Source organism: Notothenia rossii (genome assembly GCF_949606895.1).
Source record: "Notothenia rossii genome assembly, chromosome: 6".
NCBI classification, from domain to species: Eukaryota; Metazoa; Chordata; class Actinopteri; order Perciformes; family Nototheniidae; genus Notothenia; species Notothenia rossii.
The window spans coordinates 52,303,965-52,328,639 of NC_136909.1; the positions used below are offsets into that span (position 1 = coordinate 52,303,965).

General features: G+C 41.1%; 1 protein-coding gene across 2 annotated transcripts in view; it reads right to left on the reverse strand.

Moving 5' to 3' along the window:
- Nucleotides 1–2,020: 2,020 nt before the first annotated feature.
- The window catches only part of fbxw4 (F-box and WD repeat domain containing 4), a 101,263-nt gene continuing 78,608 nt past the window's right edge, over nucleotides 2,021–24,675 (reverse strand). The window contains exons 7-9 of one of the 2 annotated variants that reach the window (XM_079686295.1): nucleotides 8,936–9,076; nucleotides 4,242–4,383; nucleotides 2,021–4,150 (exon numbers count right to left, since the gene is read on the reverse strand). In XM_079686295.1, coding sequence (XP_079542421.1) covers nucleotides 4,016–4,150; nucleotides 4,242–4,383; nucleotides 8,936–9,076 — 418 coding nt within the window. In that variant the 3' untranslated portion in view covers nucleotides 2,021–4,015. The remainder of the gene's footprint in view (nucleotides 4,151–4,241; nucleotides 4,384–8,935; nucleotides 9,077–24,675) is intronic. The other variant, XM_079686296.1, reaches the window with a different exon arrangement.

The following is a 24,675-nucleotide window of genomic DNA, read 5'->3' on the forward strand; positions in this document are numbered from 1 at the left end:
TTTAAGCAACACATTAAGTTGACGAAACATGAAACACAAAAGTCAGATCCACTCGTGTCTTAGATGGGGCAGTGATATCATAAACCTGTTAATGTACGCATTCAAACACTTTTTCTTTTACCAGCTGTATTCACCTTGCAGGTGCAGCTATGTGGCTTTGGTCCTGGATAAAGTGTTTAAGTCATGGATGTTTAAAGTTTAACTTCTACATATGTCTAATATTATAGTTGACTTTTCATTCAGGAAGTATGACGCTGCGCTGTCAGTATGCTGGCCATGTTTGTGATTGGTCGAATGCTCCAAATACCACCCCTTTCATGTGAACGCACACCTAACTAGATAGGACACGGCTGGCTTGAGCGATCCACTTGATAACCAGCGTCATAGGACCATTTAGCGAGAGCGCGTATGTTTTGGATTAGGCCAACCGGCTAACTCAAACATATCCAGGTTATGTTGAACCGGCTTCGTAGTACAGGCCTCAGGACTCAAGTGAGGTGACCCAGTGGGGACAAAGGTAGGCTTTAGGGCCACAGGGTCATCCTGAATGCTTTTAATAGTTAGTGTGCTGGACAGAAAATAATATAGAGATTATCCTCTGCTCATAACTAAGGAATATAGCAAAATGGAATAGCTCAACATTAAATACGCAGAGAACATCGTTCTTTTCACAAATGAGATAAGGCTATGAATACAGCAGCCGCAGCAGTTTGATGACGGCTGCCTCCTCATTAAACAACATCCTGTACCATTGTGGAACTGCAGGAGATACCGGGCAGAGTTACTGCTAACACTATAAGCTTTACCAGTGGACGGCAAGTCTTATATACTCGCCCTGGCTACTGATAATCTTTAACAAAATCCTCCAGCCAGAATATCTGGTGTGGAGGATAACTGTGGAGAATTCCCCCACCCCCACCCTTTATGATTAATTCAAGTATCAGAAGTCCCTGTAGGTCACATCTCCTGCATGGGTGTGCAATGTCTGTACGCACCCTGGCACACCTCTTATGTGGCCCTGCATATTAGCTAATGGAAGACACATGATCCAATATATGCCATTAATGGCAGCACACACACACACACACACACACACACACACACACACACACACACACACACACACACACACACACACACACACACACACACACACACACACACACACACACACACACACACACACACACACACACACACACACACACACACACACAGTTGTGAAACACCAGGTGCACTGTATGTGTGCCGAGAGGATCCAGATGTGAGATGATGTAGATTTGATCTGTGTCCATCACATTGATCCTCACATTGTACAGAGTGGATTTAGGGGGTCACACATTCCAATCCCCTTCGGTGTGATCTCAGGTGCAGAGGTCAAATGTATGGGATCCACAGTGATGAGGTGGGTTTGTCAAGAGGCTAATGTGCCTTAATCCCTTCCATAGCTCTGGGTGGATCCAGACAGCCACTTAAAAGAGTTTCCCTCACTGCAACTTATTTACTGGCTCAGCAAACGGTGTGTGATTGTGTGATTTTTATGTGTAGAGCATTTGTGCTCACAGTGCCTTGTCCTGCACTTCAAGTAATTAGCTCCTTCCCAGCAGACACCAGCATGCTCCAGCATGCTCCTCATGTCCTACACATGAAATATGTCCAGCTTACTTTCAGTGTTTGGCTTTATTTTCACAGAGTATAGTATAGAGATTGTATTTGTCCTTTGTTAGCATCGACCTGGATGAAATGCTATTCCAATAAGGCTTTATTTAAACATTAAAGAATACTTTAGGTTAAGGTCTTCTTTTGAATAAGAACAAAGCTTTGGGGGTATCTATCTACAAATAAATATTAAGCCTGACAAAGTACTTAACGTCTAATATATTGCTTTCCTGCAATGTTAACTATGTTGAAGCACTTATTTTAACTGATATTATACACATTAATTATACTGTATGTAGATTGTTACGACTGGAGCACACAAAAACTCATAGGACCCAAATGCACGACTCCAGACAAAAGATGATTCAAAAAAGGTTTTTACTGTGGTGATAAACAAGTTAATCCATTCACAAGGTTCAAAAACGATCTGGCACTGAGCACAGGGAACACACAGAATATATACACATACAAGGGACTCCACAGGTGCAAACAATAAGGGCGGGGCAGGTAATCAGGTCAGAGAACAAACTGACAAGGTAGGAGTCGAACTACCTGAAATGAGAAAGGAAATAACAAAGTAAAACAGGAAATGGCAGACACGGACTTGACAATATAAACTAACAGAGAAATAATATTAACAAATCTGACGAGACACAACATAGATAGAATAAGAAATGTGCAGAATTTGACAGTTTAATGGTGGAGGTATATACACATATTGACAGATGTCTTGTAATGCACTGTTGAGGAACCTGCAACCCAAGTTTTTCATTCATTGCATAACTACAACGTAGTTGTGTATATGATATGTCAATAAACCTTAGAAAATCTTGAAATCTTGAAAGGTATGTGCAAAATAGTCATTATATACAGTCTTTAATGAACTATTAGTAGAGAATAACGAGTAATGAATATACTTTATAGGGATCCTATTAATATCTAATAATAAAAAATAATGAAATGCAATAACGTGCTTTAACCACCAGGTGTCCCTTTCTATCAGCTGTGCACCCTTATGGTGTAAATACAGCCTATCTACCAATTGGATCAAATATAAAAGTCAGCCGAATTAGTGTTGATACTGCGAGGAGACGTATTGTGTGAAAAGAAATGTAATATGTTGTTTAATTGCTGATATATCTATGATCCACGTCACGTTTTCAGTGTTGGCGGCAGTTTGTCTAGAAGTCTTCTCATCAGGGCTCTATAAACAGAGAACTACGGCAGATATGTAATATTTAATGCAGCCAAACCGTGTATTACAATGCAGTTATGTGATGACTTTCAAAGAGAAAAGCAAGCACACTCGGAATAAAGTATTATTTAAAAAAAATGTTTTCGGATTTCACATCGCATAAACACCATATCCCAGCGTGCATTGCGGCTAAACCATACAATCACCGAGCTGAGGATCTTGCATACGTCTGTTTCCGGTATTGCTTATGACGGCGGTATTTTGTTATACACACAGTCCTTCACATTTAAATTGAAATTTACATTAAAGTATTTCGTGAGGCCTTCTAAAATGTTTTTAAATATAACTACGGTTCTAGTTGAAGAGTTTGTAAATTAACATGAAGCCAAGTTGTTGCCTGGCAACGCAATCGCACAACGTCACGTCCGTTAATTCCACAACCGCACACATGGATTAACATCGATTTAATACATTAATACAGCCTTTGTTTCTGCTAAAAGAGGTGTCGACCAGCTGGGGAAACAAGAAAATCGGCGAAATCGACTGTGACTATTAGAAAATAAATCATTATTATATATTGACAATAACAACCGACCGTCGTGGTACAGCATTTGCTTGGCATTTCCGGGTATTTGGGCCATGTTAACAATATCGTCTAACTGTCACGTTTGAAGGGACAAAATCGTGACATCTTCACGTTTCCCAACATGGTAAATCGTCACATGTTCACGTCTTGCCATGATACCGGTTTGGTGTAGACACCGGGTTGGTGTAGGTAGAGGCCATCTATTTTAATTTTCCTCTTTTTTTCCTCTATATCTCACAATCAAATACAGGTAAATTGTAGCTTGAGTCTTTTACCAACAGCCTACTTTAAACAGTGTTCTGAATTAGTTAAATAACAAATACATCTTGAACAAGTGGAGGTTATTCTAGTGCTTGTTGATCAGTAGGTACAGCCTTGGCTGTTTCACCCATCCATACAGGCTGATACTGTTTAAGGTTTATACATTTAAGAGGTCACCATTAAAAACCCACTGACATTTAGACTATTATGAATTATTAACTCATCTTAATAAGCACTTCCTTATGAAACATACCTTGTGAAAATAAACAGCTTTATTGAACAGATTAATTAAAAATGATATGTGTGTGTGTGTGTCATCTGATGTAGACGTTGTTCTGTCTGAAGTCCAGTGAGTGCAGGGAGGAGGCGAGGGCAGCGTGCAGGTGAGAGCTGCTGAACCTCAGGCAGTACACAGGGCTGCTCACCGGGCGGGAGCTCAGCTGGAAGAACTGCACACGAAAAGGTACATTATAAAAAAACAACAGCAATAAGTGTATTGTGTAACATCTGCTCAGACATTGAGGATTTACAGCAGGTTACCTGCAGACATGCAGCCTGACGTTTGTCCCATAGACGCACCCCCCCGTAGTACGAGGAGCCGCTGGCTATCATGTGATTCCCGTCTGTCTGAAGGCAGTACAGAGCGCTGTCATGAGGCTCCTCCCACTCCATCACACACTTCCTGTTGGGAGCGAGGGGACAGTTTACACACATCACACTTAAAAATATGTCAAAGATATATGTGGAAGGGCTACTGTAAGTAGAGCATAGAAATCTCTACGACACCAAGTCAAATTCCTCGTACGTGTAAACGTACCTGGTAATAAACCTGTTTCTGATTCGTATTTCCTGGTCTTTTATTGCCAAAGTGTCTTCACAAAGTGCTTTAACCATAACCCAACACATTTGAATAGATAGTTCCATGGCAGAACAAATATATGGAACGAAGGGGTCAAATTAAATTGAATCATGATCCCAAAGACTGACTGAAGCGTGTGAGAAACGGTCACAGTTATTTTAATTCAGTTGTGATTGTTGTGTCACTTTTATTTAAGGTGACTAGATTTGATCCAATTTAAGTGTTCTGCATTACATAAGTACCAGGAGTGTTGCTGAGTCTGGGTTGGTTGGGGAAACAATTAAAAAATTATACTAGTCAAAAATGCTGCCGCTGAAAGCACTGAAAATCGAAAATCGAACTTTCAAACTATCAGAGCAGCAATAGAGTTACCTGTGGATGTTGTGGAGTTTTGGAGACAGTGAAACTATAGTGTTGTTGATAAGGCCTTGAACGTGTGTGTGTGTGTGTGTGTGTGTGTGTGTGTGTGTGTGTGTGTGTGTGTGTGTGTGTGTGTGTGTGTGTGTGTGTGTGTGTGTGTGTGTGTGTGTGTGTGTGTGTGTGTGTGTGTGTGTGTGTGTGTGTGTGTGTGTGTGTGTGTGTGTGTGTGTGTGTTGCTCGAGGCTGGGTGAGCGTCAGAGCCGGGGGGCTGTGGTTCAGAGAGGGGAAGTATTTTGGGCATAAGTATTTTCTGCCAATAGACATCGATCCACCATTAGTGCAGCCTCATCCATAAGTGATGGGAGGGACACCAGGGGCAGACAGAGGGGCAGCAGAACACACACCCCCACCCACACCCACCCACCCACCCACCCACCCACACACACACACACACACACACACACACACACACACACACACACACACACACACACACACACACACACACACACACACACACACACACACACACACACACACACACACACACACACACACACACACACACACACACACACACACACACACACACGGGAAGGTGACTTATTGTCCTCCTGAAGAGCTGTTCTTCTCTAGCTTTGATTGAATGAGAGCTGCAGACTGAGGAAGGTGAATTCATTTTATCTGTGTGAATAAAAAGCTGTAACACAGGGTGGTGGCTGTTATCTCGAATATAAAATGGATGGAAACAATCTCAAACAAACCAAGCTGATTGATGTTCAAATAATAAAATGTGTTGTACTTTAATGCAATTACAAAATCTTATGTGTCAGATCAAAACATATACTGTTTATGTATACAATATATCCAGTGCTTGAATTGGAATAAAAAGGTGCCAGTACTCTAAATCAGCAACTGTTTCAAGTCAATTTATTTATACAGCCCAAAAACAAAAATTTGGCTCAAAGTCATAGTATATCCTATAATCCTGGTGGGTTTGCCTCTTTACTGTATATTTTAGAAAGGCTCACTTAAACAAAATGACTCAGGGTGCATCTGAGATTAGAGGGGGCGCAGTGGTAAAGTGCTATTTTTTATAAGTGGGGAGTGGACCTGACACCCTCAGTAAACAGATTTACTTTTTCTTTATGGATATAAAAGAAAGTAAAGCCTGACTCCTACTGGCGGCTGTTTAAATGACTCCTCGTCCCTGAGTACACTCACCATCTTTCAGCAGGAAAGGAGAGAGGGAATCCTTGTCCGGCGACAAGCGCTGTCTTTTCGCACTATTATTAAGCCACGCTAACATTTTCGAAATGCTAACGTAAAGTGATGTCTTTTCTGCTCTTGTCTATCGCTGCGGCGCGTCATAGATGCGTCATGAGATGCCGGCGGCTGAGTACCGGGCTGAAGTTGAATAGTCCATTTAGCTTAGGAACCTTCCTAACCGAGTGAAATGACCCGGAAGTCCCTCAGTGGCAGCCATGATAAGTGCCGTTTGAATTCTTTGATAGGAAAGGAGGTTTCAAACTTCCTTTATAACCTCCTTTATATTAGCTTAGGAACCACTGGAACTCCCTTACCGAAAGGAGAGGAGAAAATGCTGCCTCACAATGCCTTGCAGCCGCAGCATTTGGCGTCACACAACAGTCGGCCGTTCACGGAAACAACCGTTTATGACCGAGAAATGATATCATGAAAGTTACGGTGCTTATGAAGCATTTAAAAACGTATGTGGTAAGTTGCCAAATTGCTTTGTTTTGAGCGTTCATCAGTATTATAATCAAAAAGAGAAATATGAACGTTAGTTTTGACTGAAATTATCCAATAAAGTCAACATTTCACAGTGTTTACTGAGCTGTGTGGGGTTTGTTCAACTTTTAAAAGATGTTTGAATGGTGATATACACAGTGATAGATGTTAAGGACTAACGTTTATAATGAATACATTTGTATTGATTTTAAGATCTTTTCATAGTTCATACAATCATACGTATTGGGATCATTTGTATTAATGTGGACCGGAGGAAGAGGGTGACGAGCATAAGTTTTCTTTTAGCACGTCACTTATTGTTATCATGGTAGCGATCCCTTTAATTTCTCTGGTAGCAACAGTTAGCAGGACCGAACACATTGATATCACAATAAAAAAGGATTGTTTCGATTGGTTCATATAGAGGAGACGATGAATTTTCATATATTCTATTGCAGCATGGGGACATGCAGGATGTGCACTTGTTTTACTGTCACAGTGCATTTCTATTCAGGGGTGAGCCCCGACTACCTGAACCTCCTGGAAGACGGTTTGGGCGTATGAATTATCGATATCTAAAGAGGGACCCCCCTCTGCCAGCCCTCACCCCAGCCCAACCCCTCTCACAGTCCCCAGAGCAATCTGCCAATCAGATCTAATATGTCTTACTTCACTGATTCAACCTCTCCAATACAACCTGAAACCTCTCTAACCCCCGCTTTCGACAATTCACCTACCTACATCAACCACTTTCATGTTTGAGCATCAGGGACACTTTAGCTGCTTTCAGATCCTACTCCTCAAATACCTCTTGAACTTTTTGCATACACTGAAAAAACTCACACATTAATTTTATTTAAATGTAATACGTCAACAAATTAACAAATAACTATAGAAGTTAAAAGCAATACTATTAAGTTGAACCTAATATTTTGTATTTAAACTTGATATTATTGCTTTCAACTAACCTAATACAGTTATGTGAAATCTGTTGACATACATTTAATTAAAGTCAACGTTTCAGTTTTTTCAGTGTAGTTCTATGCGTGTAGTCACCTCACCTGACTTTTACCCCTTTCCCACCAAAGCAGCCCCAGGGCTAGTTCAGAGCTCCAGATACTCCTGGCCCTGAAAACCGGTTATTATCTGGCCCCACTCGACTGCCAGTCAAGCACCAATAATCGAATACGTCACGCTTACGTCGGAAGCTGAACAAAGTGACTACAACGCATCCCCACATTCTCATAAAAGACAAACTTATGAAACGTCAGGCAATACTAACCAGGCTTAGTGTGTTTCTGTTTATTTTGACCTTACTTTGACCATCCGTTTCCTGTTATTGATCATTGTGGAGATCAGGCAGACGTTTTCCTGTTGTATTGTATTTATAGTAGCTATTGGATGGAATCAATACAGGTTGTCATGTCTATCTATAAGTAGAATCATAATGAAAAATACACCAGTAAAATGTGCCTGTAGAAAACGGCTTATGATAGCAACAAGTAGTCAAGATAGTCAGATTAGCTTCGGTTGCTATGCTAACATCACCCATTTTATACCAGAGACACTTTCTTACAGCGGTGTGATGCCAAACAGCATCAAATTATACTGAAACACATTCACTTACGGGGGGGGGGGGATATTTATCAGCTGCTTGTGGGACAGACAGACAGTGAATACTTTCCAGCCGCCGCTGCCGTGAGTTAACGGTAGACTAAACTCTGCTGTGAGTTAATGGCAGACTAAACTCCGGTGGATGAGCAGAACTGCAGCGGTCGGTAAATGCAGCTGAACCACATTAATAAACAATGAACCACGGCACTCTGGAGAAAAGGTTGGAGAAGTCGTTTTTTTTATTTAATCTGGCTTCGTATGATTAAAAGCAACACGATTATTGACCCGACGAAAAAACAGCGACGTAAACGGTGATGTCATGAAGCAGCACCAGTCGGGCACTGAGCAGCGGAAACACAACTGGGGCTAAAAAGAAGAATCAGTTCGGAACCAGAAGAGCACTAGCACAGAACTAGAACTGTAACTGTTTAGGTGGAAAAGGGGTATTAGGGGCCTAGTGCTTTTGTGACCCCACAATCCCTTTAAATGCTTTCACTTGATTGACACATTAAACCTGTTTTAATATTGATATTTGTGGCTGTAGGATGTGAACTCAGAAAGGGTCCTCAGCGGCGCACAGTACAGGGGCTGCGTTGTAGGGCTCACTAATGAATAAATAGACCGCAACCCCCTGGGGCCCTGTGCGTACCCTGGGTTCAGTCGAAGGTCCCACAGTCGGATGAAGGTGTCGTAGCCGCAGGTGAAGAGCTGCGACGAAGACTCAAACTGCATGTCCAACACCCCGGCACCGCGGCGGAACCCCAGGCCCAGGTTGCCAACACACTGGGCTCTGGTGGATGACAGAGAGGAAAGAGGAGAAATCAATGTCAAATGTTTTTTATTCAAATTTAGCAAATATTTCCGAAACAAGGGGGAAAATGTAAAAATAAAATGCTCTATATTCCAATCTTGGGAGGGGAGCGATGTTGTCTTAGGTTAGGAGATAGATATGTCTCCATGATTTTAGTGCTGTAAATCTGTAAATGAAAAACACCTTCCACAAATGCAGAAATATTTCTAACCTCCCCAAAAATATTTCATTTAAAAAATCAATCTGCAAATATACAAACAAAAAATATGAAAAATATCTATGAATATATTAAATAGATTTACCAGTCAATAAAAAGTGTTAGTCTAACATTTACAACTTTCCATCAGCATTTGTGAACTCATCAATTCATTTGCTGGTCCGACCGCAAATCTACGAGTGTCACTCTTACATTTTTGAATAGCCAGGGCCCAGTAGTTCAAAACTTTTAATCTCAATCAGATCCGATCAGATTTTGAAATCCCATTTTTTGTGATCCAGGATCAGACAACTCGGACAGATTTTGTCCCAGTATTTCAAAGCAATTCAGGATAGGATCACCCTGATCCAGATTCAGACTTTTCAAGATTACTAGATCCTGAATATCAGTGCTTTAATCCTACCGATCTCCATCTAGTGGATATGAAAAATAATACAAGGAAGACAAGAGACCACGTTGCAGAGACATCTATTGTCCGCAATTACTTTTGAAAGGTGATGACAGATGATGGGCCTTTTTTTTAAGGTATTTTTTCTTTAATCTAAATTAAATTTGTGCTTGACAATCTTTGTTGTGATACTTTTATGAGCATAAACATTTATGTCAACATTTGGTTGGTTGGTAGGCCACCACAAACGTGAGCAAAAATTGGAAAAATAAAATGTATTTGCCATGAAGGCTAACAATTGTTTATTATTTCAGTTTAAAAAACTTTGCCATCTTATTTATATTGAAACATATTTTCAAATAAATTGTACAGTACATTTTGCTCTGGTAATCCACTGGAAATCCACCCCTCTGGTGGGATCAGGATAATCCAGTTTTTTGGGATCAAACTGGATTTCCTGATCTGATCGGATATCAAAGTGATCCGAATCCTGTTTTTTGGTTTTGAACTTCACAAAATCCAAATCTGATCCGATCAGATAGGGATTACAAGTTTTCAACTACTGGGCCCTGCTGATGACGTGGTTTTTTAATTTCAAGGTAAAAGTATTCTGTCTGGCCATTGCTTTTAAAAAAAAAGTGCACTCATTTTTTGTGCAAATGTGGCATCTTAAATTTGCATTCACACGACAAGCTGGCGTTGTGTTTCCTTGGGGACAGCGCTGCCCGACTCACGCCGCACACCGCTTGAAATTGAGCTCTGCCCTCAAAGTTCTAATTATTTAAACTTTGACCGAGTTACTGCTGACCTTTCGGTGTGCAACTAATCAGATGAAAACTCTGCTAAGCGCCGCAAGCTAAACAAAACTTATGTGGCTGTTTTCACTGCAAGGCTCTGTGCCTAACCTCACTGTGAGCAAAGAGCAAATTGCGTATCATGTGAAGGCAGCTTTAAGCATCCTGTTAACGTGACATCAATTTGTGCTGGAGGAGCAGAGGAACCCTGTCATTTTTTAAGGCTCGGGACCCTTGAGCCTGGTTGAAAAGGAACCGCCATCACTGAGTCTGACAGGGTTATCTCCGGGCAGGGTCAAACCTCTGGGCTGCCTCCCAAAGCCCTATACAGGTATGTTTGGATGTATGAAGAGAACTGGAAACAGCAATGGAAGCTTTTGACGTATTTTATAACTTTCAGGCCGCAGAAAACTATCCGTTGATGTACAGATGTCTATTTCCCAATGTAAGTGGGAAAAGGGCTTTTTTGGGGCTGAATGGCATCATGGACTGACACAGAAGTTGTAGTACCACTCCGAAAATGTGCTTGAACGTCTGCTGCACTTCCTGGGAGCTTTACTGCATGGATGCTTAAAGAGAACTGGTTACAGCATTGGAGGCGGGGCCTCAGGTCAACCTACAAAAGTTGCTCAGTCGCACTTAAAGCCAAAATGGTTCTCAATACAAATGTACTCGGATCTTCCAGTCATCATTCCTCAAGCCCTGCTCCATCCGCCACGGCAAGTTTCAGCTCAACTCAGATGAGAAAATAACTCAACAGCATCTTACAACTTTTAGGACATCATTATTTGAATAAGGGCTATTCAAGTGTTGATTGAGCTACAAAAAATGATTCGCAGGCATCTCTCCTACAGAGCCCATAAGGGGACATGGACATAAACATTAATTAAAAAAAGTTTTCATGTGCATAAGAGACAATTGTTTTGCTTGAACCTTAGCCATTTAACCCAACACAAAAAAGAAATAGCACTTTAAGAGCACTAAGAACATAATGTATCTCATGTGTACGACTTCACTTCTCGTTTGCACAACGTAGTAACCAGTGTGCACGTGAGGAATTCAGTGTACAAAATGACAGTAGAGGGATTAATTGGGTTATATTTCAAACTCTGACTCATTATAAGGATATTATAGTCAATGTCTGTATGTAACAGCAGTATGTTCTGGCGATGCTCTTCTCAGAGACTGACTGCACATGTGTTTCAGTTTCAGGAAGTGAAGAGGATACTGTGAGATTCACTGACATGCATAGATCAACGCAGACTGGTTTACAGACTCTCCAGCCTTGTGGATTTATGCTGGAGAGTGTTAATTCCTCGTACGTATGCTGTACACACCTAAAGCTGATTTGTAATTTTTTATATTTGGCTATATAAATAAAATGTTAGTGAATGATTGATTGATTAGTTGTGCATGACGCGCCTGTTATAAGAGCGCTCCGGCACTTAAACAAATAGTACTATACGCCTGGCCAAAATGTCCAAGTTTGAAATATAACAAAATTATTTTATGTACTGTCGTTTCATAAAACATAACTCTCTCTCTTTTTTTATGTGCTCTCTCCATAGAAACAGGCCACACCCGTGTGATATGTGAATTTAAGGTGATTCATGATTATTAAAACACAACGTAGCTCAATACAGAGGTGACTGAATAAAACAAGAATAAGACTGATTTAAAAAAAGTGGAAAGTTGGGTTAGAGTGAAGCACAATTCGCCATAGTCCACCTGCAGGACATGTGGCTCGGTGCCACCTTAACGGCCCGTCCACACGGCGGCGTGCGTTGAAGCTTCAACGCTTCTGCCCATTCACTTTGAATGGGGTGACGTCACGCTTTGCCGAACTGCATTGTGGGAGCGTCATTTCGCTTTGCTCGCGTTGCTCGCTTCAAAAGTTGAGCAATGTTCAACTTTTGAAGCTTTGACGGAAGCGTCAGCCAATCAAATCATATGCCAGTACAAGCTCTAGCCAATCAAACCGGGTGCTTGTGTGTCCGGGGTGGGAGATTCATGTAATTGGTTGCTGGTCGAGCTTCAGACACGCCGGCCGGCAAGCTTCAACGCACGCCGCCGTGTGGACGCTGCGTAAGGCTAAAGGACACACAGGAACGTCTGCTGGCAATAAAAGGCAGACTGTGTGAACATGTACATGAATAGAATATCACTGCACATCGACAGAACCATTGGACTACTATAACATTTGCAGTGCCCAAGCCAGGGGCGGACTGGGAGGAAAAAGCGGCCCGGGGATTAATTGACAGACAGGCCCACTTAATGCACGGAATGTATCGGCCGGCCGGCGACGAAAGTATGTTACTTAACAAAAAACCTATGCATTTAATGTTATTTTGGACAATTATTCATAGTAATCACATTACCTGAGCCCTTGAGTTGCCTAGAACAAAATAGTTACAGCATATATTTATTCATTTTAATGTTAACAGATCATTGATGCAAATCAATGATCTGCAAACAGATTTGGACCCAATTTACCTGATTTGACGCATGGAATAAAACATGGGCGTAGGAAGCATCCTCAATGTGGGTGAGACAATTTAACAGGGGGTGTGGGCAGGTGGTGGACTTCACCTCCTCTAGGGGGGTCCGGGGGCATGCCCCCCCGGGAAGATTTTTTTTTTTTAAATGTTGAAGTTAAATGCCTCAATCTGGTGCACTTTGAGAGCAACATTAGGGACTAAATCTATGGATACATCTCTCAACACCCATATAAACAGATTTACTTTTTCTTTCAACATTTATTTGAACAGCAAGTGGAGGCAAAAGTGACTGCACCCTAAACAATAAACCTGCTAGCTAACTAGCCTAAACTCAGTAACAGAATGTGGGCAACACGTTCTTCTCCACAGCCGCGTGACCTTTGAGTCAGACGTCACTTCCCCCTTTTCTATCCTACGGGGTACAGCCACTCCCCCTGAACCCCGTTTCCCTGCCAACCCCCACCCCCCTCCCCTATGCAAGCCCCTCCCTCTGAACCCAGGGCTCGCTCCAATACTGTATACTGTATACACAAACTATACAAAAACGCCTTTACGCTTTGGAGCTTGTTTATCCATCTGTAAGCAACTGTCAGCTAGGTCTCTCAGTCACTCACTCCTGATCGTTCACTGCGCAGTGACAGCTGCTACGGGCCCGATGTGTGAAAGTGAAACTATCTGATAGATAGACCATAGGTAGCCTATCAAAACGGCCCAACTCCAGGGAGGGACCAGAACACTTACAATTGTGGGCCGGTAGGATTTAGAAAAAAAAAAAAAAAAAGATAATTTATTTTTTATTGTTATTAAAATATATTATTTTGGCCCTCTGGCCCACGCACAGCACCGGCCCACCGGGAAAACTCCCGGTATTCCCAATGGCCAGTCCGCCCCTGGCACAAGCTTACTGTATTATATTATCTGACTCATAACATAAGTAGCTGGAGATAGGAAAGTTAGAAGACGTATAGTCCGGTAATCTTAGTGCACCTCAAACCTGATGTGTGGCACATATTCATATCACATCATAAGATAAGATAAGAGGTACTTTTTTTTTTTACCAAATTGGGAAATGTTTGCGTTGCAGCAGCATGAAAAACAACAAAAGGCATTTCACATAAGTAGAAATTAAAGAGTAGAAATAAACAATAGTAGAATTTAAAAATCTCAAAGTAGAATTAAAGCAGCATTAAAAAGTAGAAAGAATACAGTAGACCGTGAAGATAAAAAAATCTATAAACTCGAACAATAAAACACTGTGGCTTTTGACACAATATAAAGCAGGATATTGTTTACATTAAGAGTGTAGGGAATGGAATATAAAATTAAATATAAATGTACAGTGTGTCCAGCCATCCAAAGAGAAGCTGTGGAGCAGAGGCCAGAGGAGATTTGTTATACAGAGTTATTGCAGTCGGCAGGAATCATATGATATTGGCCGTGCAACATGACAGAGTGCACCTGTAGTGCTGCAGACTGTATGGAGTGTTATTTTGCATGTGACATACTTCTTTGCACGCAGTGGGTGATTTTTAAGACATGAAGAACGTTTTAGAAAAGCACAGGATGAGCAATGAGCTGGTAAGACACAGTCACCGGTTATCCAGCAGATTCTAATAAAAAAAGAGAGAAAACAACATAAGTGTAGTTTAGGACGTTTACTAAAGGTGTTATCTTATCTCTGTAAAACTAAGATGAAGGGAAACCCGTGGGAGAATCCCAAAAAAGAGCATTGTAAAGAGCGACCAGAAGGCCGGAGAGTCTGTACGCATCGCGGACAACAGTGCCATGCTGTGGCCAATAGCAGCGCTCCCTTCACAGCTGTCAAAACAGAGATTTTAGATTTGACCACTACATTGAGAGGGATGATAACGGATCTGAAAACCGTGAATGACGCAGTGATAACAACATTTAAAATCACTAGACTCACAAAGCCAAACTTTGAGAGAGCTAGCCGAAGCCAGCACTGTTCTGTTGTGTGAATTCATTGAAACTCACGCACCGTACTCCTCCTTGCTCATTCTGGTTGAATGCAAACTGCATTTCGTATTACTCTGTGCAATGACAATAAAGTTGAATCTAACCTAATATAGAGGCTCATCAGTTATGCTGCAGGAGCTGGATAGTGAAGTCAAGATCTAGATTTGGACTGTTGTACCCGGCTACGGTGTCCCAGCGGCTCAGAGAGGTTCTTTAGGGATCTGTTCTTCCTGATCTTTGAAAATGCCACTATGTTAGTTTTAACCTCAATCATGTAGGTACTTTAAAGTCTTATTTGTTGTCTAATATTAGAGATAACTCTCCTGTGATTGATTGTTTGGTTGCCTCTGTGTTACAGAGCCGGTGAGTGTGGAACAGTGTGTGTGTGTGTGTGTGTGTGTGTGTGTGTGTGTGTGTGTGTGTGTGTGTGTGTGTGTGTGTGTGTGTGTGTGTGTGTGTGTGTGTGTGTGTGTGTGTGTGTGTGTGTGTGTGTGTGTGTGTGTGTGTGTGTGTGTGTGTGTGTGTGTGTGTGTGTGTGTGGCACCAGGCTCTTGTGATCACAGCCTCCTGAGTATTGCAGAATAACTGTCTCTTTGTTGCAGTTTAATACCCTCCATGACCGTGACTGTGTGCGACTCTCGAACGTTTGATACCTGCTCCGTAGCAACCATTTAAAGGAGGTGGCTGGCCTTGGCGACCAAGTCGCCCTGTGCATGGACTCGTGCCCAACCCCACCAAGCCCGGGGCTCAATCTGCAGGCTGGGTCTGGTAATCCCCCAGCCTTACCCCAGGGGGCCTTCTTATTGGACCAGGGCTTTCCCCACAGGGCACCTTATTGGGTGAGAGCTTTCTCATTGCCAGGGTCTCATGACTAAGCCCAGGCCAATGGGGAGTCAGTGATGAGGCTGAGTTGGTGTCTGTGTGGGGTAGTGACCCCTTCATTTTCACCTTACCACTAAAACCAAGGAGCTTAGCACATGTCAAACAAAAAGGAACGCATTCAAGCCAAAGGGATACGAGCCTGTTCATTCATTACTAAATAATGATGTCTCCAACGCAGCACGAGCACTCGGACTGAAGAGAGATCATCAATTCATAACATTACTCTCTGAAGTCCTTAAAAAAACACGTGAACAATGTGATGCTGCTCTGAATTTTTTTCTCCCAAATACATACAAACCCCTAAATGTGAAAGAAAAATAAAGCTTCCATAAAAAGGACCTGACATCTGCACAGGGATCTTAAAGCCATAATAGGACTTTGCGATGAGCGGGTGCACGGAGCTAAACAGCAGGGACTCTCAAATTGGTAGGTCACAGGCTTTATGGGCCATGTGATTACAGGATGCCGGCATGAGCATGTCATCTGTAAGAAAGAGTGGATCTGTCAGAGCGGCGGAACAGCGCTCTGATCTGAGCATCCTTTCTCCTGGCTGTCTGCCTCCAGTATGTTCTCTACCTGGAGCTGTCACATGGCTGATCCTCAGAGGGGAAGTACTCAGAACACAATGTTACTCTCAGTGTTACACTCACTGTTACTCACTGTTACACTCACTGTTACACTCACTGTTACACACTGTTACTCACTGTTACACTCACTGTTACACTCACTGTTACACTCACCGTTACTCACTGTTACACTCACTGTTACTCACTGTTACACTTACTGTTACTCACTGTTACACTCACTGTTACAATCACTGTTACACTCACTATTACTCACAGTTACACACTGTTAAACTCACTGTTACACTCACTGTTACATTTACTGTTACTCACTGTTACTCACTGTTACCCTCACTGTTACCCTCACTGTTACTCACTGTTACACTCACTGTTAAACACTGTTACTCACTGTTACTCACTGTTACACTCATTGTTACTCACTGTTAAACTCACTGTTACACTCACTGTTACACTCACTGTTACACTCACTGTTACTCACTGTTAAACTCACTGTTACACCCACTGTTACACTCACTGTTACTCACTGCTACACTCACTGTTACACTCATTGTTACTCACTGTTAAACTCACTGTTACTCACTGTTACACCCATTGTTACACTCACTGTTACACACATTGTTACTCACTGTTACACTCACTGTTACTCACTGCTACACTCACTGTTACACTCATTGTTACTCACTGTTACTCACTGTTACATTCACTGTTACACACATTGTTACTCACTGTTACACTCACTGTTACTCACCGTTACACTTACTGTTACTCTCACTGTTACTCACTGTTACACTCACTGTTACACACATTGTCACTCACTGTTACACACATTGTTACTCACTGTTACACACATTGTTACTCACTGTTACACTCACTGTTACTCACTGTTACACTTACTTTTATTCACTGTTACACTCTCTGTTACTCACTGTTACTCACTGTTACACTCACTGTTACTCACTGTTACACTTACTGTTACTCACTGTTACACTCTCTGTTACTCACTGTTACTCACTGTTACTCACTTTTACACTCTCTGTTACTCACTGTTACACTTACTGTTACTCACTGTTACACTCACTGTTACTCACTGGTACACTCACTGCTACTCACTGTTACTCACTGGTACACTCACTGCTACTCACTGTTACACTCACTGTTACACTCACCGTTACACTCACTGTTACACACTGTTACTCACTGTTACTCACTGTTACACTCACTGTTACACTCACTGTTACACTCACCGTTACTCACTGTTACACTCACCGTTACTCACTGTTACACTCATTGTTACACTCATTGTTACTCACTGTTACACTCACTGTTACACTCACTGTTACTCACTGTTACACTTACTGTTACTCACTGTCACACTCATTGTTACTCACTGTTACTCACTGTTACACTCATTGTTACTCATTGTTACTCAATGTTACACTCACTGTTACTCACTGTTATACACTGTTACACTCACCGTTATTCACTGTTACACTCACTGTTGCTCACTGTTACAAACTGTTACTCACTGTTACACTCACTGTTACTCACTGTTACACTCACTGTTAATCACTGTTACACTCACAGTTACTCACTGTTACACTCACTGTTACTCACTGTTACACACCGTTACTCACTGTTACACTCATTGTTACTCACTGTTACACTCACTGTTACTCACTGTTACACTCACCGTTACTCAATGTTACACTCACTGTTACTCACTGCTACACTCACCGTTACTCACTGTTACACTCACTGTTACTCACTGTTCCACTCATTGTTACTCACTGTTCCACTCACTGTTAGTCACTGTTACACTCATTGTTACTCACTGTTAATCACTGTTACACTTACTGTTACTCACTGTTACACTCACTGTTACTCACTTTCACACTCATTGTTACTCACTGTTACACTCATTGTTACTCACTGTTACACTCACTGTTACTCAATGTTACACTTAAAGTTACTCACTGTTACACTCACTGTTACTCACTGTTACACACTGTTACACTCACCGTTACTCACTGTTACACTCACTGTTACTCACTGTTACTCACCCTTACTCACTGTTACACTCACTGTTACTCACTGTTACACTCACTGTTGCTCACTGTTACACACTGTTACTCACTGTTACACTCACTGTTACTCACTGTTACACTCACTGTTAATCACTGTTACACTCACCGTTACTCACTGTTACACTCACTGTTACTCACTGTTACACACCGTTACTCACTGTTACACTCATTGTTACTCACTGTTACACTCACTGTTACTCACTGTTACACTCACCGTTACTCAATGTTACACTCACTGTTACTCACTGCTACACTCACCGTTACTCACTGTTACACTCACTGTTACTCACTGTTCCACTCATTGTTACTCACTGTTCCACTCACTGTTAGTCACTGTTACACTCATTGTTACTCACTGTTAATCACTGTTACACTTACTGTTACTCACTGTTACACTCACTGTTACTCACTTTCACACTCATTGTTACTCACTGTTACACTCATTGTTACTCACTGTTACACTCACTGTTACACTTACTGTTACTCACTGTTACACACACCGTTACTCACTGTTACACTCACTGTTACTCACTGTTACTCACCCTTACTCACTGTTACACTCACTGTTACTCACTGTTACTCACTGTTGCACTCACTGTTACACTCACTGTTACTCACTGTTACACTCACTGTTACTCACTGTTACTCACTGTTACTCACTGTTACACTTACTGTTACTCACTGTTACACTCACTGTTACTCACTTTCACACTCATTGTTACTCACTGTTACACTCATTGTTACTCACTGTTACACTCACTGTTACACTTACTGTTACTCGCTGTTACACTTACAGTTACTCACTGTTACACTCACTGCTACTCACTTTTACACTCACTGTTACTCACTGTTACTCACTGTTACACTCACTGTTACTCACTGTTACACTCACTGTTACTCACTGTTACACAATGTTACACTCACCGTTACTCACTGTTAAACTCACTGTTACACAATGTTTCTCACTGTTACACTCACTGTTACTCACTGTTACACTCACCGTTACTCACTGTTACACTCACTGTTACACTCACCGTTACTCACTGTTACACTCACCGTTACTCACTTTTATACTCACTGTTACACTCACCGTTACACTCACTATTACTCACTGTTACACTCACTGTTACACTCACTGTTACACTCACCGTTACTCACTGTTACACTCACTGTTACTCACTGTTACACTCACTGTTACTCACTGTTACACTCATTGTTACTCACTGTAACTCACTGTTACACTCACTGTTACACTCATTGTTACTCACTGTTACTCACTGTTACTCACTGTTACACTCACTGTTACACACTGTTACACACCGTTACTCACTGTTACACTCATTGTGAGGTACTTATAGGCGGCACAAATCTAAATTGCGTAACGTCCCTTGTGTCACTACGCACCTTTGCGTACCTCAAAACATCTAAACAAAACACATATTTGTCTACACGTGATTCTTGTCAACACTCAATGGAGTAAACTACTAGACATGTCAAAAATAAACAAAGACATTAAGCAGCTACGTTGCCGTTTCGCTCCCTGCAAAGAATCTTCGGACTTTCTATGACTGATTGAACTGGAGCTGGGCAGCCGCACAGGACATAACCGACGGACCAGTGAGGCTTAGATCATTTGACGAAAGAGTTGGTCGCCGTGTGCACAGATAGCGCTAACGTCGGTAGGAACAACAGAATTATGCCAAAACTCCGCCAACTGGCTACAGTGGGAGACTGCGCAAAATCAGCTGATCAAAACGTTCATGCTCTGTGGTCAAGCTGCTGCAGTTTTATTTACAAGAAAGTGGAGTAAAAACTCACAGTTGCAAACTTACTTAGGGTGGTAATGGAAGAGTTTGAAATCAGACAGAGGTGGAAGAAGTACTCAGATCTTGTGTAGGAATAATACTCTATTGTTACAGTAAAAGTCCTGCATTCAAAATATTACTCAAGTAAAAATTAGAAAAGTATTATCAAAATATAAGTAACAAAAGTAAAAGTAGTCATTGTGCAGATTGGTCCAATTCAGAATAATATACATTATATGATGTGTTTAATAATGATTGATCATTAAAGTGTTCTCAAAGCTGGTAAAGGTGCAGCTAGTTTGAATGACTTTGTATACTGCAGGGTAGCTTGTGAATTTACTCCAGGTGGAACTAAAGTCTGATTCAACACTTGATTATATTTCACATCATTAATCCAGATCTGCAAAGTAACTAAAGGTATTAAATACATGTGATGGAGTAATAGTACACCATATACCTCTGAACTGTAGTGGAGTAGAAGTACAAAGTAGCATCAAAGTCAAGTAAAGTACAAATATCTCAAAATGGTACTTAAGTACAGTACTTGAATAAGTGTACTGAGTAACTTCCCACATCTGAAATCAGATATGACTTCAAGTCATGTGATCATTTCTTAGTATTTGATCCTTCAACTTGGCCTCAGGAAATGCAAGACTTCACAGTTTTCGCAACAAGTTTTGGAGAAAGCAAATTGGAGGCTTAAAAAGAGACAGGGAGGTGCATCTTCATCATCTTCATCATCTAGCATGCAAGAAGTGTAAAGAGAGGACAGTGAAGGAGACACTGAGGAGGACCACGCTTCGTGCGGGGTGAGTACCAAACGCTGTCTCCTGGTACTCATCTGAGTAACTCACTCAAAAGGTTATGTGAGTCCCTGGTTATACTCTTTGTTACTCACTGTTATTCACTGTTACACTCCCTAGCTAGTAGGGAATGTTCTCACAACTTTGGCTAACATTACCTACAGGTTCTAATAATGTTTTAAAGAAACGTTTTAATCTGATGTTCAAAGAAACTTTTGAGGATGTTTATTATTTCAAATAATGTTCCTATATGGTTTAAGGTTAACTAAGACATAAGGTTTTAACTGCAACATTCAGAGGATGTTTTGAGGATGTTATTGAGGCCTGAGATGACAGACGTTGTTGACGTACATACAGTACAGATGTTCTTTAATAAAACATTCCCTCAATGTTACATGATAACAAAAGAAGAACATTTTCAAAGCAACATTCAGAAAATGTTTTCAGGATGTTATTGAGGCCTGAGATGACAGAAAGTTTTTTATAAAACATTCCTTTAATGTGATATGTTAACAAAGGTGGAACGTTTTGCCATCAACATTCTGAGGATGTTTTTTGGACAATGTCGGGGTAACATATTATAGATGTTCTTTTATTAAACATTCCCTCAATGTACATGGTAACAAAAGAAGAACATTTTCAAAGCAACATTCAGATAACGCATTGAGACAATGAATAGGACGTATAAAAACTAATTTGCATGCCAATATTCACTCACATGCACTTATAATCACACTAAGGTATGTAGGCCCATAGTATTCATAATACCATATGTGTAAAATATCAGAAAATAATCACACTTTTTTCTGACTATAAAGGTTGTGTCTCCTAAGTAGGTTCTAACTGTTAGATAAGCTATCTGGCCGTGTGTGGTTTGTGAGGGCTGCGTATAAACAGTGTCCGCTGTTTATGCATAGTGGATCAAAATCATTATTGCACCCTTTAGATTTGAGACCAACAGACATATAGAAGAATGGTCCGACTGTCACTGCCCGTCCCTGAAACCCCTGTTAGTGTTTGTATGTGTTTGTTTCTACTGTGTGCCTCTCTCTCCCAACATAAACAAATCTACATTTAAAAAAGGTTATTACCAAGCATTTTAAGAATGTTTTTAGAGAATGTCCCTTCTCAGAATGTTTTTAGAACCAAAAATGTCCAGCTGGGTCACTGTTGCACTCACTGTTACATGCAGTGGAAGTGTTGCATGTGGACTATTCTAGAAGTAGGGCTGTATTCCTTATGTAGCTAATTTCCCAGGTTAAAGCTCAGTTAATTTACAGTTGTCATTGTAAGATGTAAATATGTCTATAATGCTCCATCTGTTTTAAAGGCCTCTAAACCAAATGTTGACATGAATAAAATAAAAAAAAGCTGTCCATTGAGACATATCTAGTTTTAAAAAGATAAAAACTAACATGTTAGTCTTTCCCTCAGCTCCAAAATACTATAACATCTTATATTATATAGTTTGATTTTCTTTTAAAGACTCAGAGGAAGCAGAGGATGAATCCACATTGAGGATTTGAGGCAGTCCACAGACTACACACTGACACACTGTTAAGGATAAATTCAACTTTATTATCACTCAGGACTTTTGGTCACAGTGTTGCCCGTCATGTGTAGCAGTCGCAGGAACATAGAGAGCAGTTAATGGGGTCTCTGAGAGGAAGTGTGAAGCAGAAGCAGCAGAGCAGTCGGCTGAAACAGGAAAGAACTCCCAGTGACTGATATAGCACATTCAGTACCTACAATTATACTGTTTTCTCTATAATCAGCTCATGAACTCTCACTGTGCATCACACACTCACCAGTGGGACTAGCTGAGGTATAAAGTCACTGAGGGAGGGGTTTGGTCAACCTGATGGCTACACAAAGTCACTTAACTGCTTTAACAAACATTTATTAGATATAAAATGAGCAGTGGTTGAAAGTAGATGTTCTAAAGTACTGTACTGTAATTTGTACAATTTTGAGATACTTGTACTTTACTTGAGTAATTCCATTGTTTGCTACTTTGTGTTTCCACTCCACTGCTGCTCAGAGGTAATGTAAATGGTTTACTTTTACTCCACTACATGTATTTACATTACATTACATTACATTGCATTTAGCTGACGCTTTTTTCCAAAGCGACTTACAATAAGTACATTCGACCAGGAAGATACAACCTTGAAGAAAACAGAATCATATAAGTACATCAGGTTTCATAGAGCTAAAACATTTCAAGTGCTACTCAACTGGCTATAGATAAGCCAGTCCTTTATTAGTATATAAGTGCTCTGTTAGCAGTTCTTTGTTAGTAATTCTATCGCTCGAAGTGGAATCGAAAGAGATGGGTTTTCAGTCTGTGCCGGAAAATGTGCAAGCTATCTGCTGTCCTGATTTCAATGGGGAGCTCATTCCACCATTCTTTTAATTTAAAACCTTTAGTTACTTCACAGATGTGGATGAATGATGTGAAATATAATCAAGTGTTAAATCAGACTTTAGTTCCACCTGGAGTAAATTCACCAGCTACCCTGCAGTATATAAAGTCGTTCAAACTAGCTGCACCTTTACCAGCTTTGAGAACACTTTCATGATCAATCATTATAAAACATATCATATATATTATTCTGAAATTGACCAATCTGCAGCATGACTACTTTACTTTTGCTACTTTAACTATATTTTGATAATAATACTTTTCTACTTTTACTTGAGTAAAATGTTGAATGCAGGACTTTTACTTGTAACAGAGTATTCCTACACTCTGGTACTTCTACTTTTACTCAAGTACCAGATCTGAGTACTCCTCCCACCTCTGAAAATTACTGATATTTCTTATATTCTCATGCCCCTAGAGCCTGATTAAGCTCTGGTTCTTCCTGTTTCCACCGCAGCGGAGCCGGCTCTAAGCACCGAAAACCAGTTCTTAGCCGGCCAACTCCTGCTGGATACCACCAGACTCTGGAGCAAATAAGCAACAAGCTAAAGAAATCAAGATAGACTACCGGGATCATTGATGTTGTTGTCGATATGAGGGAATTTCGCGCGGTGTGGGTGTCATAAGAAGGCATGTAAACGTTTACGTGATGATGCAATGACGCAGCTTCACTCGAGCTCCACTCGGGCTCTGCGCGGTGGAAACACAAGTTGTGCTATAGAGAAGAACCGGTTCAGCACCAGAAAAGCAAAAGAAAGGTTCTTGAAACGGATCCTGTTTGGTGGAAAAGGGGCATTAGAGACACAGAGCTTTTAATTCCGGGTTAAAAAGGCTAAAAATGTGACTAGCTGCTGTTTAAAAATCGTTTGGACATCCATATACCTCATTCACACCAATACAACTCCGGTTCAAGCTCCGTGCTAGAGCTTTTCAGGTTCAGAACCGGTTCTTCGGTTGAGCTCCGTCTCTTTTCACACCGCCCAGAGTCCGACTGGTGCTGCATCATTGCGTCATCGTTTGCGTCATGACGTAACCATTTGCGTGCCTGCTTCATAAAGCCAAACCGCGCGGAAACCCCTCACAGCTCACACAACAACAACAATGGCCGATTGTGTGGAAGC